This window comes from Trachinotus anak, unplaced genomic scaffold (genome assembly GCF_046630095.1).
Source record: "Trachinotus anak isolate AG129_WGS33_773 ecotype Australia unplaced genomic scaffold, CSIRO_AGI_Tana_v1 ptg000012l, whole genome shotgun sequence".
Classification (NCBI taxonomy): Eukaryota; Metazoa; Chordata; class Actinopteri; order Carangiformes; family Carangidae; genus Trachinotus; species Trachinotus anak.
Genome location: NW_027273863.1, coordinates 4,599,436 through 4,618,851, shown reverse-complemented (window position 1 = coordinate 4,618,851; position 19,416 = coordinate 4,599,436). Strand labels below are relative to the sequence as shown.

General features: G+C 40.0%; 1 protein-coding gene across 8 annotated transcripts in view; it reads right to left on the bottom strand.

Annotated features, from left to right (window-relative positions):
* Window positions 1-19,416, bottom strand: part of astn1 (astrotactin 1) — a 415,092-nt gene that overhangs the window by 39,533 nt on the left and 356,143 nt on the right. For 7 of the 8 annotated variants that reach the window (XM_071490448.1, XM_071490449.1, XM_071490451.1 and 4 more), the window contains 3 exons: window positions 14,140-14,417; window positions 11,748-11,881; window positions 10,746-10,897 (listed from right to left, as the gene is read on the bottom strand). In XM_071490448.1, the coding sequence (XP_071346549.1) occupies window positions 10,746-10,897; window positions 11,748-11,881; window positions 14,140-14,417 (564 nt within the window). Of the gene's footprint in view, window positions 1-6,526; window positions 6,770-10,745; window positions 10,898-11,747; window positions 11,882-14,139; window positions 14,418-19,416 lie in introns of those variants that run through there. The other variant, XM_071490456.1, reaches the window with a different exon arrangement.

Below are 19,416 nucleotides of genomic sequence, written 5' to 3'. Positions count from 1 at the left end.
AACAAGCTGTTGTCAGAAGCAGATCTAACCGAGTCTAGGATGCTATAATCATCAGCTGTATGTACTGTACGTTGAATTATCTAACATGACACAACTACAAACAAAGAACAAAATAAACAAATGCAACCGTGCAGCTGTCACTGAATATATGCTCTGTGTATAAACAGCAAAGCTTTAAGGATGTCTAGTAGAAAACAGGGGATATTCCGACATCTGTTTCTGATGAGCCTTTAGAGAAAGTAAAGGGCAGATATTTGGTCTTTTTTGTATTTTTTTGTTTCTTCCACAGATGATCAATAGAGTATGTTCAGATCTTTTCCCGTAAGTGTATGCTCTGTTTTCACTGTCCTTCTGGAATTTATCATGGAAGCCATTTGCGGATTAAATTTGGGGAAGAAATTATATTTCAGATATTGAAGCAGCATCACACAGTTTCTGTTAGCAACGGTACCAGTGTGAAAACAAATGATACATACTGGGTTGACATTCAAATCCCAGAGAGAGAACAATTGGTTAACACTGGATGGAAAGATTCTACCTCCATTCAGTGCTCATACATGAATTTAACTTCCCTCTTTCCCTACTGCTGTACCACCCACATCAGCTTTTGTGGGTGGTAGAGGAGTGGGGAAAGATAAAGGAAAACATGTAATTAAAAACAGAAACTAACATTTTCACAATTAATATCATGCTCTTTTTATAATTTCTGTTTAAAGAGAATTTTTAAAAACTGGGGAAAGAAATCACTGAAACACAGCAGATTAATTTGTCTTAAAATGGATAATAGCATTCATTTACTTGAACAGTATTACAATCATGAGGCTCACAACAATCACCAGAAACATGGGCAGCTGGGAAGACATCTGGGAAGTATCTTCAAGTGATATAGCACTGTACATTGGAAATAATAGAAAACAAGTCCATGTATTCTCCTTGATGAATTTCTCTTGTCACTTATCCAGGGTGGGAATTCCATTTGAACTACATCACTACATATGCAGTTACATCAGTTCCTGCTAAGCATCATTAATAATGGTGCAAAGATACTGGAATACATACATCATGTATTATCCTGCAAAACATAATGTCATGAATACTGCCTGCCTTGAGCTTGGGGTTTCACCTTTCAATGAAAAACTACCTTAATGGCCTTAGAACTCCTTCTAAGCACTATATATTAGCGGCATGCAGTGACATTTACAGATATGCAAGAAGAGCCATAGACCCAAACACACCAAACACACAGAGACACACACACACACAAACCACCATCTCAGTGGCGATTCAGCTGTTATTACACCAACGAGAAAAATGGACCAGACTAAAGATATATTTTCATGACAGTAGCAGTAGCAAATCTCTCTTAAATTCAGGTCTTGTCTCTTGATTTTGTGCTGCCTGTCTTTCCTGTGCTGAAAGTCTCTCTTCTGCATCTTGTCCTCTCTTCCTGGATATCTTCACCTTTCTGCACTGCTTACTGGATGAGGACATATAAGAATTGTTGCTTTGAACTGACAAAGAACATATCAAATGTGCAGTATAGAAAATACCTAAAAAAAAATCACTTATAGAGTAATCTACAAATATAACCATTAACTGACAGAGAAACTCCAATGACACTGACAGTGCAGAATCCTGTATTTCCCTGCCTCAATATGCTGTCTCTACCTTCTCAAACTTACTGCAGATCTTGCACAGAGAACCCTACATCTTGATTAACAGAAGGGAAGAGATATTAATATGGTAACTAAAAAGCAGAACAGTATTATGTCACATGATTAACTGAAAATATGGAAGATGATTAAATATGTCCATGAAAGCTTTCCTTGTAAAAGGAGTTATTACAATACACCCAAACTCCTCGTCATCACACACGTGACCACATGACCAATGTTACTGCTCCTTTACTTGCTACTGCTGCCTCTTAATGCTTAGGGCTCTGCCACACTGGATACATCGCTGCATAACGTCTTGTTTTTCATTTTGGCACTTATATTAATGGGCTAGAGCGAGCACATACCAGCAATATAACACAAAACTGATACCTTTCACTATCGTTTCCTGTCTAGGCTGATTCTGAATATCATACCGACATGAAAAAATATGAACCTATTTTCTAACCATTTTAGCAGCTGCATGTGGAGACAGTGGCGTTTTAGAGACATTTTCTGTCAAAAATAAATCAGAATTAATTTAAAATGAAGAGAAAATCCAACATTCAACTATCATGCAAACTCTATGTAGGCAGATAGAGCTGGAAGTAGCAGTGTCGCAGCAGTCATGCAGCTGTTGTGTTTTTCATGTTTTTCTGCAGCGGAACAGCAACAGCAGCTGTGACACATATGCCACGCATCCTGTGTGCCTCCGGTGATAGTAAAACTGTTCAAGTACAGTTTCCACGCATCTGTGAATGTGTATAATAATGTGAGCATCATCATAACTTATCTCAGAACAGTGGAAGTTGAGTTAAGGGCAGCTTGGCAAGCACACTTGTCTGTAGCTACCTATACAGTCACCCATCAGAGATGCAACATGATGCTCCCCCCTCTGCTTGACAACCCCCAGCCTTTATCAATGGGTCACAGCCACAAAGATAACAGAAATGATAACTGGTCAAGCGCTGCTTGCCTTGTTTGTCCTGATGGAACGCTACATCTACATAGTGGATTTTAAACAAATACAGTTACGTGGAAATATTCTAACTGTACACTGTCGCTATATCCTGTAGATTTTTCATCCACTGTGGTTTGACCCATGTCTTGATGCCACTTAAAAAAAAGGTGTATAGAAGAGAGAGCAGAGAAAATGAAAACGAATGAAATGTCTGAGGGAAAGGAGGACCATGTGGTGAAAACAAAAAAGAGAGAGGAGGTCATAGTAGATGCAAACCTGAAGAAGAAAGCATAGGAGAGGAGGCAAGGATAGGAGGAGGTCAGAAAAAGACTTCAAGAGAACAGATAAGAATTTGAGGGGAGAAAAGCAAACAGGAGATGAGAGGAAAGATGAGAGAGTGGTGAAGGAAAAGCAACAAGAGGAGAGGAGAGGCAGCCAAGGGGAGATCTGTGGAGAATGATTTCTCTGAGATGACAGAAGAGTGACAGCTGAAATCAAAACCACACCATATAGCCAGCTTTCCAGATCTTTCCATTTTTTCTACACCGTTCCTGTCTTTTTGTTTCCTTTTCGCTTTTCCCGACTCCTCCTCTTTACTTGGTGGTCTTTTTCTCCCCTTCCTTCTCCTCTCTTGTAACTCAACACAACATCCATGTCCATCCACCTTAGCCTGTCTGTTCACATCGTGGTGTGTTCTCCAGTGTAATCAATCATCTGCTAAGGACAAGGTCAGTTCTCACTCTATCATTCATACTGTAGGTGGGGAGCTCAGATCCAGCTTTCCTGCATTACAGTGCAAGTATTCAGACCCCCTCACCTTTTTTCACATTCTGTTATGTTGCAGGCTTATGCTGAAATTATTTAAATTCGTATGGTGGCAGATGTACTGGACCTTGGTTGGCATGGTAACAATAATAAACACGCCGACTGTACAGAGAACGGCATACCTACCTTCATCACCATGGTTACTATCATAATGGTCATGTCTTGGGGTAGGTTTAGAAAAAGGTTTAGATTAAGGTTAAAATAATCATACTTCCTCAATATTAGACAACATATGTTGTCATGGCTACAGTAATAATGTGGTGCTACACAGACAACCTATGGGTTTGTTTTTTACAGGACAGTCTCTGACAAATTGAGAACAAAATTTTTGTTCAAGTTTTCCAAAAAAGAAAATCTTTGCTCAGTTCAGCTTTCCCTCTAACCTGACCAGTCTTCCTGTCCCTGCCACTGAAAACTACCCCCACAGCATGATGCTGCCACCACTATGCTCCACTGTTGGGATGATATTAGGCAGGTGATGAGAGGTGCCTGGTTTCCTCCAGACACGACACTTGGTTCATCGGAGCGGAGAATCTTGTTTCTCACAGTCTTTGAGTCCTTTAGGTGCTTTTTACAAACTCCAAGCAGCTTTCATGACTCTCACTGAGGACAGGGTTCTGTCTGGTCACTCAGCCATCTCACTGCAGTGATGGTTGTCCTTCTGGACGTTTCACCCATCTCCACACAGGATCTCTTGATCTCAGCCTCAGTGACCATTGGGTTCTTGGTCACCTCTGTTCCCACGACCCTTCTCCCCGATTGCTCAATTAGGCAGCCAGCTCTACAGAGAGTCCTGACTGTTTTAAACTTCTTTGATTTAAGAATGACGGAGACCACTGTGCTGTTGTTCAATGCAGCAGAAATGTTTCTGTATCCTTCCCCTGATCTGAGTCTCACCACAATCCTGTCTCCGAGCTCTGCAGGCAGTTCCGCACTCCTCATAGATAGATATTAATACTTTATTCGTCATCTATGGGATATTTAATTGTCCAGTAGCATGTGCAGCTTATATTAATAGTCAGATCATGAGCCACTGCCTTTGGCTGAGGTGCTGAACAGTCTGATGATAGTGGAAACAACCTGAACCGCTCAGTCCTTCAGCATAGAGAGATGAGTTGCTGGCTGCTACTGCAGCAGATTCTTTGGCCGGCAAGGATGTCATGGAGAGGGTGGTTGGTATTGTCCAAGATGGCCTATATCTTACAGTGCATACAACAATCCTGAGTGAGTCCAGACTCACTGCCAAGCAGAGACCCTGGTTTTTTGACCAGCTTGTCCAGTCTCCTTGTGTTCTTGTCTGACATGCTGCTGCTCCAGCAGACTGCAGCATAGAAAAGGACACTCGCCACCACTGACTGATAAAATGTGCAGCATTTCACTGCAGATGTCAAAGGAGCTTCTTGAGGAAAAAGAGCCAGCTCTGCCCCTTACGGTAGATGGCATCCACACCGCCTCAATTTCCTTCCCTCTAACAATGACTGGCTGAAGGCTGGGCCTAGACCTGTGAAAGTCAATGAGCATGGCTTGTTTTTTGCTCTGATAAGCATTGTCAGCTGTGAGATCTTATATAGACAGGTGTGTGCCTTTTCCAAATCATGTCCAATCAGCTGAATTTACCACAGGTAGACCCCCATCAAGGTATAGAAACATCTCAAAGATGACCAAAAGAAGGAGGAAACTGAGTGTCATAGCAAAGTGTCTGAATACTTATGTCAATGTGATATTTCAATTTTTCCTTTTTTAAAAAAAATACATTTGGAAACATTTCTAAAATTCTCCCTTTACTTTGTCATTATGAGCTATTAAGTGTAGATGTAAAAATGAATCAAAATGATTTTAGTATTAAAACTGGAACATAAAATGTGAGAAAAGTGAAGGGTTCTGAACACTTTCTGAATGCTGTACGTGTATATATGTGTTTCTATCCTCTTTTAAAGCAGCTAAGCCACACCAACCAGAGTTGGATAACTTTCACTCAGTGTAATTAGAGCTGTGGCGGGCAATTTCACACATCAGAGAATCTAAATGGCAGCCAGAGAGATCTCAGTAAACTGTATAATCCCACAACCTGTACGTTTTCTTCTTGATGTGTGGTGTGTGTGCAGAAGGTGAAGGGGTTCAAATATATTTGGGAGTCTCACTTTCTGGATGCAACACTTGCTTCTTGTTCTTTAGAGCTGTTTGCTCATTTGAACAATGTCCAGAGAAGCAGGTCTGGCCATAGTTCCCCGGAGTAACCCAACAAGAGACTGTCTGTGTCAGACACGTTCTCACCTACTGGAAATACTGGTTCAGGCGAGGGGAGGTGTCTGGGTAGAGAGGACAGGAAGCAGGATAGAAACATCATCATGTGAATCCACTGGACAATGACCGGCTCTATTCACACATGGGCTCAATCGGACATTACATGGACTTTGTACTCGGAGCTGGTGATGTAAAGTCCGTTTAATGTCTAGTTCAACTGATCCAGACATTTGTGTTCTCACATACAGCTCCTCCGGGTGATGTCTAGATAAGTTCAGGGTTGCAGTGCATGTGTGAAAGCACTACAGGATGGTGCTTTGTGCTTTGTTCTTGAGGTTTAATGGGTCCATTTGAGGGGGTGGAAATGTTTAGACAGCCTGGATTTATTCCTTTGTCTTGCATCTATACTTTATTTCAGATATTACAGTAGCATCAACGGTAGGGTACCAGTGACTAGTAAAAACAAATGATTTTTACTGGGTTAACATGCAAATTATTGGGATTTCTTGAATTGCTTTACTTCAACATGTACTGTGTTTTCAAAATCAACGCATTTTGTAAAAAGTCCACAATGTCTAAGACTTGAAAACCTGCAAAGCACACATGTTCTATATGTTTGTAGGTTATACTTGGTAAGTACCAAAGCAACATAAGTTTCAAACTTCCTTACAGCACAGATCTTTTGTGCAGCTTTAAACTAGTAGTTTTGCAACTTTGTGTTAGAGCAGTTAGAGAGTGTGTCCTCTTTTAAAAGTAGTGATAGTTTTACTGTCAAAAGAATTTGTATTTTATGCAAATTCAGAGGCAGAAATAATCACTTTTAAAGACAGAAAACTTTCAATTTTCACAAAGTAAGTTTATTCCTCACAATAAATGTTATTTCTTATTAGAGACAGCACAACATCACATATCTCGGTATGGTCACAAAGTCAAAACAGCTGCTCTGCACCTTGAACAGTCCTGAACTGATGCAGAGCTCTTATTTGCAGTGTGTGGTGGACTTGACTGATTGCCAGCATCAGTGCACTTCCCCAGAAAGGTACAGGTCCTTTGTCATCATGGGACCAGATGCTAATCTCTTTTGTTGCTGGGGGGAAAACAGTCCTGAAGTATTTAGTAAAATGACATCAGCTTTTGAGTGTTACTCAACTCAAAAAAGAAAAAAACATGGGTACCTCATGGCTCTGGCTAAGATATTCATATTTGTTTTTTTATAAATTCAAGTTGGGGGAATTTTCCTTCGTAAAGCCTACAGATGAAGATACAGTAGCTATTATCACAAATAAGGTTCAGATACCTCAAAATGAGAGTTTCACTTAAAACCTCAAACTTAGTTGGGTAAAGTAGCGACAAACATCCTAAGGCATACATTAAAGTGCACATTATAGATTAAAAGCATCTTTACTCTTAAATACTGCTCAAGTAGCATAACTACATTCATGTCTGTGCAATGCCATGCATTTCTTGTGGTGGAGAATGGAGAACATGGGGCATTAGGCAACAAACAAGTAAGTAAAATCTGATAAACTCATCCTCTGCTTCAGTTCTGCAGTGATGGATTATACCCCCCAGGCAAGTGGTGAATCTGTGAGTTTGTCTTCAGGCAATTAATGAAGAGACTGGGGTCTGTTTTTCCAGTGAGAACCTATCATAATATCTACAATATACCATCCTTCAAGGGCTGAAGAAATTATCCTTATGTGGAGCTGAAGGAGCTCAAGGGATAGTAAAGGAATTTCTTGTGTAAGAAAGTAATCTCCATTAGGTTAATGAGGATGGCTGAAGCACCCTGACACCATGGAAACAAGCAACATCTTATTTAGACAAATCAACAGAATCTGTAAACTGGAAAAGCTCAGCATGATAGTAACAGCACAATCCAGTCAAGAGTGGAATATTCCTGTGCCACAGTTTCTGTGTGTCTTTCCAAATACCAGTGCTGATTTCCACAAAAACATTTCCATAAGTTCAATGGTAGTTACACAGTATCTTGTTAGATACAGCACCATATGTTGTAGACTGTTTATCTGATTGGAATATTGCTCACTATCTCTTCTATCAACCTCTGTATCAACCGCTGACTGATGACAACAGCAGGTTATTTTAGCAGTAATGTCTTCGTCTGTAGTCGAGATTGCAGCAGTTCCCGTTGCATCAAAAAGAAATTATGTCTCTTTCAATATGTCTGAACGTAATTAACTCTTTCCAGCAACTGTGAACTTTGATCTTGTACCAAAGTACAATTCCGATGGCTGAGAGACTGACTCTGTGGCCCGATAAGAAGTTTGTTTGAACTTTAAGTCTAACTAAACATTATATCAAAGCACTGCAGCCCCAAAATGTTCTCTCGACCACAGAAAGTTGCAGCGGATACTCGAGCAGCCGCCGTCTTCATCTTCTCTGTTTATCGCTCTGACAGCACAGATTAGGGGACGGGACAAACATTTGTTTTGTAAGGCTGTGGAACACAGTGGTAATGCTGAGTTGACACACGATTTGTTCAAAGGGCGCAGGAAGAAATTATGTTCCAAAATTCCAAAACAGAAACTGAAAGGTCATATTTGCCATTAAAGTGATATTTCATTGTTCCTTGTCAAAATGCTGCCCTGCATTAAGGTTTCACTTGCGCTCCTGCAGTCACTATACATTAGCACTGACTCTGCACTTTCCATTGACAGTAGCGCTGGATTCCTGCCCTGGATAAATGGAAAACTAAACCAAAAGACCCAGGATTCATGTGGCAAGTAGTTTTGAAACATAAGACTGTAAACTATCAGAGTATCAGCTGATATGAGAGCCTGTAGGTTGGTCTTTCTGTAAAAGCTGATCTTCTTTGAATCTGCTGTGTGATGTGATGCATGACGATCACAATGAATTGTCCTGGAGGTGAAACCAGCCATGTTGTGACATACACATACAATAAAATAAGGATGATTATTACACTTTTCTTTGAAAATTGCTTCAGGTGCTCTGACAGAGTAAAGCAGCACAAACCTCATACTAAAATCCAGGCCTTCTATTCTAAAATGCCTCCAAAGAAAATATAGATACAACAACTGAAAACAAACCATTGAAGGGGATATTCACCAATATGCATTAACTGATACAGTTTGTGTTTTTGTCACAGAAAACATCCAATTGTGAATGTGGACAGGAGACCGTGTCCACAGTACTGCATCACTGTGCTTAGAGGAAATCATGACATGATTCATTTAGCAAGTCTTGCTAAGTCATGTATGAAGCATTTTTTATTTGCACAAACGGTATTAGCAAACTTTGAAGATGATGATTAATGAGCTGCACGCCGTCACCATCAAATATGTTTTATAGATACAATGAAGCAGAAATTCTCTTTTCTGCTGTAGGTTGCCCTGTGACCATGGCTCATCATGGTTATGTGCTTCATTAATATATAAAAAATACACAGCAACCCTGCAATATGTGCTTGTAACACAGCAGGAGAGTGAGAGACAAGCACCTGAGTTCATCCACTGATATTACATCTTCCTTATAGAGATGAAGTGAATCTGCAGCTGAAGCTTTGAAACACTGACTCACATAAACAAATGGTACAACCTCCTTTTAAGAAAATAAAATCCCTGACAGCTAAAATGAACATAACTACTCAACCTATAGCTCATACTCACTATAATAGCAGTAATAAAGAAAAGGCTCTCCTGCTTCACTGCTGCATTGATTAATGATACTCTCTGTTCTGACTAATACAGTTTATTCTCTCATTAAAGCTACAACAAACTCTGGTACTCACAGGGAACTGTTACAGTCTCCATTATGGATTGGGTCATTACTGCTAAAATAAACTGCCCCTGTTTTGCCAGCTTCTACTAATACAGGTCCAGCCAAATAAGCTGGACTCTCTGTTATGGATGACAGAGCTGCACACACTCCTGCTGCTCCTATGAGTTCCTCCTTTTAGTGAGAACATGGGGGGAAACAATCCTTAACAAGTATACCCTTTAATCCATATGGATTAAGTATTAAGTGTCAAGTATAAAGCCTATAAAACACTAAATGAAGAAAGGTTGCTTGGAAAAAAACAAAGAAGTTTTACTGTAAAGTTTTAAACACTTTGTTCAAAGCAAATGTGCTGCTACTGTGAGAAAAAAAAACATTTAAATAAATATCATACTGTCATTTGTCATTATTAGTGTGACTCCTGACTGAAAGCTATTACAGTAGTACATTAGATAAAAATGTGTATATAAATACAATTGGCACAGCTGATAACTTATAATATCAATATGTAGGAATTCAGTCAAATCCACAAACCAAATTGTACAAATAAATACTCCAACACTCAATTACTACTACTGGTGTACACCATCTTGTGGAGGCCTTAAAAACTACAAGTGAAAGAGGCCTGATGATGATGATGGTGTTTAAACTGAGCGAAGGACGTAGCTTCTGAAGGAAACAGTATCTCTTTGCTATCTGTGCTTGAAAAGCTTCTGTTACATTTAGATGTCCTTATTGAAAGTTTCTAGTGGAACTTTTCCCAAACTTCTATGATAAAAAAAAAAAAAAAAAAAAAAGAACATTCATGAAAGCTTTTTTCTGTGACAACAACAGTATACGGGGTTGATGCCAAGTGGCAGCCCCTTAGTGTATACTGTACAGCTACAGCTTGATGAAATCCCTTCTTTTTCACCTCTGGACCAGGATTATTTCCAGGTGGTAGACTAGATAAAAACAAATTAGGCTTTTTTGGCCACATGGTGCTGACAAATTGGCAGGTTTGAGCCAGCATAAATAATGAACACTGGCCGACAGCTGCCCATACAAACCGAGGCCAACTGACTTACTCATTACCCCTCTCAAAGTGGTACACATCCAAAACATCAACAGTGCCTCTTGCTGGATTAGGAACTGTTGGAAAGACAGGGAGTATACTATGTTTTGGGAGTTTCTGGAAAAAAAAACCCTGAACTGGCATCACTCGTTGCCTGGCAACGTTCACCTATTTCACAATTTTCCACCTATCAGATCTCGTATATCATCGGTAGCAGAACTCTTGATGTGGGTTGAGTTCTGGGCAGACGTACCTGTCTCAACTTTGGAGTGGTCAGTCCTCTCTGTCACCTTCTCCTGGCTGATGAGGTAATCAACAATCCGGACACCGATTGGTGGCTCAGTGTGGTTCCACTCCATAATGACCAATGAGCTGCTGGGCTCGTAGGTGTAAGACAGTTTCAGCCTGGCAACAGAGTGACAGAGATGTAAAACCACGCCACTGAGTGAAAGATGTTGTCAGCAAACTGGTCTCATTACTGTAACTGACTGCTAACATTATGTTCTGCAAAGACAGAAGTGAAAACATATTCGACAATGTCACAAACACTTCAGTCGACAGAAAATCCAGTCATTTATCCCCTTATGTTGTGTCTGACTTGATTTACTCTGGAGTGACCATCTACAGCTACATGGCTGTGGGACCTACAGGTTTTAATGTCAATCAGCACAGTAGCTAATAGATTTAATAGATTAGCACACCCCAGCTGGACAGGAGTAAATCAGTGACTGCTGTATTTATGGATGAGGCTTGATCCATTAGACATGATCCCGCCCTCTTCCCCTTTGTGATCATTTTGCATCTCTTTGCAGTAATTTAGCCTGCCTTTGTGGTTGTTTGGTATCTCTCTGCGGTAACTTTGTGTCTTTTTTATTTGTTCTTGTCTCTTTGAGGTCATTTTGCATCTCTTTGGTGCTGTTTTCCATCTCTTTGCAGTAATTTTGCTTGCCTTTGTGGGTGTTTTGCATCTTTTAAATGAGCTTTGTGACTTTCCACCAAGAAAGAATAACAGTAACTTCAAACAGAATTCCAGTGGACCCCTGACCCTCGGGCCTCTGGGCCTGTGCCTGCTGGGCCCGTTCAGTAATCCATTCATGACTACTACTACTGCACGTAGTAGATCTTGATGGCACATTACTCAAGAGCACTGCAGCAGGAGATAGAGTTCTGCCAGTAAAATGACTGATGGTATTTACCACAACCTATCTGAGAGTAATGTGTGTGGAGAAAGGTAATTTTATTCTGAGGTACTAACATAGGTTGGGGAAGTGGGGCACAGGTGGGCAGTCCGTCTGTGCCAAAAGCACTGGAATCACACCGACACCAGTCATCGATAACATCGCCCTTCCCCGAACACCACAGCATGCTCATCATGGCCTCCTGAAGAGCCTGCAGTGGGAGAGGGAGAGAGAAAGAGAGAGAGGTAGGGAGAGAGAGACAAAACTTCAAAACCTACATTCAAACCAGGTCTTATTGGAACATGCAATATTAACATATTAACAGTTACTTTCAAACTGTATTAAGTGTGGATATGAGAATAAATGTATTCAATTCATTTGATATATTATAATATAAAATTATTTATGGGCCATGTATATTATACATTAGGTAAAAGTGGAGAGTTGATGAGAGGGGAGAGAGATGTAACATATGTCCCCAACTAGGCGCAAACTTATGGTAGTTAAAATCCTAATCTATTTCCTGAGTTTTTATTTGGTATTAAATAGCATTAAAACATTTTAGTGTTACTAGATACTTATGTTTCAAAAGATATCATACCCACTTCAAGTCTTCCACATCCTAAAAATAATATAAAATGTATGACTCCACCTTGCGTAGCTGTTTGAAATCTTCACACTTCTTTTGCAGTCTTCAAAATTCAAAGACTTCCTCATTATATATCATAAGATACAGTATGCTGGTGAATAAACCTCATAGTAAAGTGAAACAGTCAACCTGCAATGAATATTGCCAATGCTGAAACCTAACCTTACCAAGTTATTACACATGCATTAAACTGACACTGTTCAGATGGGCGACACTTTGGTGGAAACTTCTAGAGACTGTCTCAAAGTTACCCAGTGCAGTGTAGTGTCCTGTCGTCCCCTTGGGGAAAGTGGACAGAACAGGACAGAACATAAGGTGTGATGTCAATGAGAACTGACTGACTGTGCCAAATGGAGAGGACAGGGCTGACGAGCACTGTTGTATTTCTGTATCTGTAGTTATTCCGGTATGTCTAGTGACTATGTGCAGTCTGATATTGCATTATTGGAACTATTTAGTTTCATTTTGTGCAACTGGAATTACCAAAAGGGAAAAAATATAATTAAATAACACATATTGAAGTATAATGCAGCATTTCTGATTCATTTCTGTGACATGTACTGTACGGTTGGACAATGCATGCAATAACCATATGTCCCACTGTTTGCTGTTAAATCATGGGGTATGCTAAATTGCTGATTGCTGAATGCTGAATGCTGAATGCTGAATGAATGAATGAATGAATAAATGAATAAATGAACAAATCTAAAGGCATTAGTGACCCATAATGTAATTACTCCTATTGTTTGTTAGAGTCAGTCACTCAAGAGTTTTAGTTGCATTAGGGAGTGAGATTAACTGTTGTGCTGAGCTGCATATAGGCAAAGAGAAGTTTGTGAAGAATTTTAAAAGGGAACTTGTAACAGAGAAATCTGCATTATTGCAAATCGGAATCAAATAGTGAGGAATTATCTGTATTTAGTATCAGGTTGTTGACCATGCATGTAGACACTGTCCATTTTGATTTGTCAGAGATAGAAAAGATAGTAATTATATGTCATAGTGGTGCTGCAATGTGCAAACCAATTTATTCAAAATGTTGCCTGTGCCTAATGTCACCACGGTAAAACAGCAGCAGCCTCCAAGCAGCTACTGTCAATAACAGCAACATGTATTGGTCTGTCTGAGCCTCACAGTGAAAGCCTGACACCCCGGGTGGGTGCACAGCATTGTATCGACCTTTCTCCTGCAGGACTAGAAGCAGCGTCCACATACAGTACAGATGAAGTCAAATAAGTCACAGCGCAGCACGGCAGATTACGGCACAGCAGGCTGCCTGCAGAGTGAGGTATGGTACTCTAAAAAGGGAAGGACTGGCCTGTAAAATCCTGTTTCTGTAATCTGTTTCATAATGAGGCCATGAGGTTCTCAGGCCCCATGGATCTGCCACACACTGTACAGTCACAAACACATGGTGCATTTCCTAGCAGGATGCCAGAATGGACTGACTGTAGTGAAATGATCACACACCCATACTCATGTCTGGATTCAGTTTTTGCATTATTAGCTGCTGTCCCCACACATTAAAGTAGCTAAGATGAGAAAATGGAGAAAGAGTTTACTTTCTCCAGATCAAAGTAAAACTCTGATTTCACTGAACAAAAGCATGACAAGGACACTTGACAATAAATCTTTCCTTTAATCATACACAGGAAGGTAAGTGAGATAATCCAGTTCAGGAGGATGAGAGAAGAAGCCACCAATTTGGAGGGTGTAACAGAAAAATTATATAATGTGTGAAGTGTTTTTTCAGACATTAGTCTGTCCTAGCTGGTTATAGTATGTTCCTTAAGGATAAAGACAAAAACCACTGTACACACCTGGTATGTCTCATTGTTGGACACCAACTCATAGATGGGTGCAGCCTTAGTAATCTGCAGCAGGACAGGCTCAGACTGCTGCCGTCCTTGCGCCGCCCTCGGGCTCATGTGGCAGAGGTGGCAGGAGCGTGGACACTGGCCCTGGCTGGTGCAGTCCATACGGACGCCAGCCGCCATACGCTTTGCACCCGTGTCCAGCAGACTGGCGATGTAAGCAGGATAGGTAAGCGTCCTGGGCTCCTTGTCACGCTCCTCTGACTCCTCTGAAGGTGAGTTACCTGAATGGACAGATAGAAGGGAACTGGTTAACTGATTACCTGCTACTTGAGCAGTTAAACCGTAAATGCACGTGGTTTTAAAAACAATCATAAAAAAGTTTCAAGCAAGGCAAAAATCAAGTCTGACATTTTTAAAATGTATATTAATATTGATAAAAATCTATACATTACATTCAGAAAGTATTCAGACCTCTTTTTTGGCCTGATGTATATTAGCCAAAAAAGAGTTTAATCACTGTTTACCTTCATAAATATCTTGGAATGTTATTTTACTTAACAGTATTTTTATTAACCGTACTAAAAGCATGGCTCTGTGGAGGCCAACAATCTGTCTGTTGGTCTGTTGGTACAGTGTGAAATCGTGGAAAAATCTCAAAGATGATCAAGAACAATGGGAATTTCAACAGTCATAGCAAAGGGTCTGAAAACTTATGTCAATGTGACATTTCAGTTTTCCTTTTTAATAAATTTACATACATTTCTCTATATTTTATTACTTGGTTAGTATGGGCTATTGAGTGAAGATTAATGAGGGAAAATGAATTCAAATGATTTTAGCATAAGGCTGCAATATAACATAATGTAAAATATGAATACTTTATGAATGCCCTACATATACTAGACAGTATAGATAGTGATGTCATATGTTCCTAGTAATGAGATAAGGGAGCAAAGGAATGAAAAAAGCTGAACTGGGAGAATATTTCTTTCGCCTTTAGCAAGATGGCAAAACTACAAAGTATTAATATGTTTCCACATTCCCACATCTCCCTTCTAGAGTCTTTTTAACTTTCCTACATCACAGGCAGAATACATGAGCGGGAGTGTAAATATTTGGGCCACAGCTACAGCTACAAAGAGCTTTTCTCTCTCGCAAATAAGGTGAACTGGTTAGATCTCCACTGAACAATGAAACATTGTGTTATTGCTGTTACTCTTGCTGCAGTTAGAGTGCTGTAGGAATGAGTCGTAAAACCCGGAAATAATCCCTTGTCCCAAGGTTAGTTTTCGGTTAGATGCCTGAAATACGTTAACACAAGCCCAAGATATTGACATTTTATTCTACGACATAAAATATGTCAGTACATATCCCACAGAGGTGGGAGTGCCAGTGAAGTAATTTTACCATTGCTGTTGCTGAGCAGATTAAAATATTGTGCCATCAACCCTCTGATTGTGTGACAAAGCTATGTGTCATTTGCACGGCAGTGGGAGGCTGAAGATGAAGATCCTCTTTGAAAAGAGGATAGAACCTAGGATGGAACCTTGTGGGACACCATAGAAGAAATTTGTCCATAAGAAAGATGTACTAAAAAGGTTCCAATGCTGAAAAATGAGAAAAATTACCCAAAATATCCTCGACACTAGTCTTGTGTTTAAGACAGAATATGATATATTGACCAACAGTGAGGGAAGTCCTAAACTTGACTCTGAAATAATGTAATAGCAAAGCTAAACATGCAAAAACATGACCGTGTTGAATGAGTGTATTGCTTTGTTCTGGAGCAGATTGCCGTTTGCCATTTGGATGCTGGTTACTTCAGCCTCCAGCTGTATACCATTAGACAGCTCATCAAGACGAGTGACAGGTGGAGGCATCAACCTTGACTGGTGATTACACAGGGTTTTTTTATGCAGTAGATCCATAAAAACATAACTTTTTCAAGTTTGTTGTATTTAACTTGTGTATATGTGAATTAATTATTCCTCATAAAATGTTATTTTCTCTCAGACTGAGTAGCTTTTCCATTTCCAAGGGCCAAGCCAGGGAGCAGCAGGACAGAGAAACATGCTTACTACAGAACTTTGACACTATTTTTCTTTTTTAAAAGGGGGGATTTTTTAGACTACCATTCTGGGAGCTGCTTGGCTGTGAGCAAAGTCAGGCAATTTAAAAGCTCAAGCACCAATTAGGGACTATGCTTGTTGTGCAAGCTGCTTTTGATGGAGTACAACTCAGGTTTGTGAGCCATGGGATGATGGGAAAAAGATTGCACACAAGCTCAGGGACTGGCACACTTGTGCATAATAATGACGGCAAAGCCATATTTTCCCTAATATGTCCAGTGCCTATACCTCCTGTGTGTTACTGTTTACTTTTAATCTAACTTGTGTGAAAATTTTATTTGTTTGTTTGAAAATTCATTCTATTTTTGCTCAGTATGTCTATGGGTACTATGTTACTGTATTTGCATTTAGTATCAAACTCATTACAGCTGTTTGGTTTGTAAGCAGAGGACTCAACTAAATAATGTGTGTGTGTGTGTGTGTGTGTGTGTGTGTGTGTGTGTGTGTGTGTGTGTATCTGTCTGTCTGTTACTAACTTGTCATTAAAAAGAGATTAAGAAATTAAGTACCATAGAAACATTAGTATTTCCTTTTGCGTAGTTGTCTTGGTAATTATCACCTTGTTGATTATACCTGTTGATTAAATATGCACACACTTCACGCTGTCTAACACCTGTTGAGTATCAGAGCTTTTCTAAGTCATGCCATGATTGACAAGTCACAGTAAATTTAATTCAGCGGGATAAAGAGTGAAATAGTTTCTGTGGAACCAAGAAAGAGAAATTCTTAGCACAGCTATTAAAGGTCCCATATTTGACACTTTTCCAGTGTTTTATTTGAAGTGTTAACATCCATTAGAAGATATATTTGCAATTTTAAGTACTAAAAACCATCTCAGTGTAGTTTTACATCTCTTCTCTCAGGTTTCTCTCTGGAGCTTTAGTAACATCAAATCAAATAAAAAATATAGCAGGTTTCAGGTAAACACAAAAACAGAGAAACAAAATCCTGAGAGGTTGCATGTTGGGTCCAGGTGGGCAGGGCTTAGGACATGGCTGAGGGCAGTGACTGTTTTGTTGTGACATCACAAAGTTCCAGAAGTCCTGACGGCTGGTTTTAAGGCTCAGTTTCTGAATACAGGCTGTGTGCATTTCTCTGTGGACTGAGGCTTTGATACTTTCACAGTGTTAATATAGAACCCTGACCTGTTTTATAATCAAAAAAGACATGGACATATATGTACTTAGATTGAGTGTGTTATCAAAGATTGAAAGTCATCTTCGATAACACAGCTGCCTGTGTTATCAAACAGGTGTGGATGTGTGTGAATAGTTGTGTGTCTCTGTGCACGTGTGTGTATATGCCACAAAATCAAAACACTCTTGGTTCAATGATGTTCTTCATTTGTAATCCCCCTTACTAGATGTGGGTCTCTCTGCATCTGTGTGCACGTCTTGACTGAACATGTCTTTGATAATGTTAGCACAAAGCTTCAAGGCCTTGCGATTAGGTTACTGAGACCAGTCGACAGATAAGGCCTTTCCAATCAGAGGTATGTAAGCTCTGGATGTTCACACATTTCGACCCCTCCGAGGTGTGAGTGTGCTTGTGTGAGAGAGTAAAATGTCTAAGCAGAGGCACTCTGCAGGCCATGATTTCATGTGGCTAATCAAAGGAAGGAAGAAAGAAGCTTAAGCTTTTGTTTGTAGTGTGTGTAAGTGGGTGGGCAGAAGTAAATCAATGAGAAGCAGAGAGATAAAGAAAAAGAAAAAAATAGCTAGAAGCCAGTTGTGCGATCATGCGGGCGTGTCTGTGCATATGCAGAAAATATTTGCATTCTCAGACTTCATTCATCTCAATGTCGCCAAGGGTGTCGACGTCCTTGCACTCCTGACCAGCCAAACTTTAATCTATCCTTGTCAAACTGGCTCGCTTCCCACTAATCACCACTCATCATCCTCTCTTCACTTGCCACCTCCTGGCAGATGAATATTAAATGTGGCAGTCATATTAGGACAGCTGGGTGCCTTTTAGGGCAAAGGCGATTGGCATTGATTGGTTCAGTTTAGTTTTGGTTTAGTTCAGCAGCGCTCAGTGTCAGCTGGGACCATCGGGGGGAAGGGGGTGAGGTTGGGTTGTGGCGTTAAGATGGGCAGTCTGCCCTGACGGCCAAACATACACAGTATTACACCATGTCCTCTCCACTTCACCTCAGATTGTAACAGTGAACCTGGGGGTACGTGCAGTAAATAGCATAGATATTTACCTGAACCAAGACTGTGTTATTTCAAAAAGAAAAACACCACATTCATTCGCTTAAAAACTGAAAGTTGAACTCATAAGCAAAGACACAGTCATCTCTCTCTCTCGCTCTCTATAGGTGAAGACAGCAACAGTAAAATCTTATCTGCCGATTTTGAGCATCTGTGGCCAATGGAGAAAAATTAAAGCTTCTCAATGAAAACCACTTGTTTAATTTTAAATGTGTTGAATATTTGGATGAAACTAGAACACTGAACTTCTCTGATGTTATAATGAGGTGAGTTTGCTGTCTGACTTTTTCTTCCCACGTTCGTTACTGTTACACTTTGTTATTATGCTGTAGTTGTCACCTGTGGTCACGGTAGGTTTTGTTAAACAAGGCTAACACTTGATTTAGTCCTTGTTCATTACATAGGTTTGCAACATTGTCGCTCTGACATTGACTTTAGATATTTTTGTACTGCTAATCTTGGTTTCCAATATTTTCTAAGGTTTTGCTCATAGTTTTCTAAGATAGGCTTTTAACCAACATAGTCACCATTTGTAACTACTTTCACCAGAGAACTTAAACTTTCTGTGCTGCAGGAAAACAGAAAAACACTGCAAACACAGGATTTTGCTCTTGTTGCTGATTAACAACATCCACTTTCTCATAAATGGACACAGTTACTGTTGTTTTGAACATAACAACTGTTATTGAGTTTCAGCATCCAGGGAAAATGGCCCCAAGGAACATTCGGTGAAAAGAATCTCTTTGCTATTTAATGAGTCACTGACATACATCAAGAGTCACTTTAGACTCGCCCAACCAGGTCCTCTTGTGAGGAGCTCCTGGGGTCAGTAACTGCTTAATGAGTGTTATTTGTGACATGACAGGCTGATTTACTCATATACTATGTCCATCACCTGAAAAGTGCGAAACTGACTCAGTGCTTATCGCAACTACTAT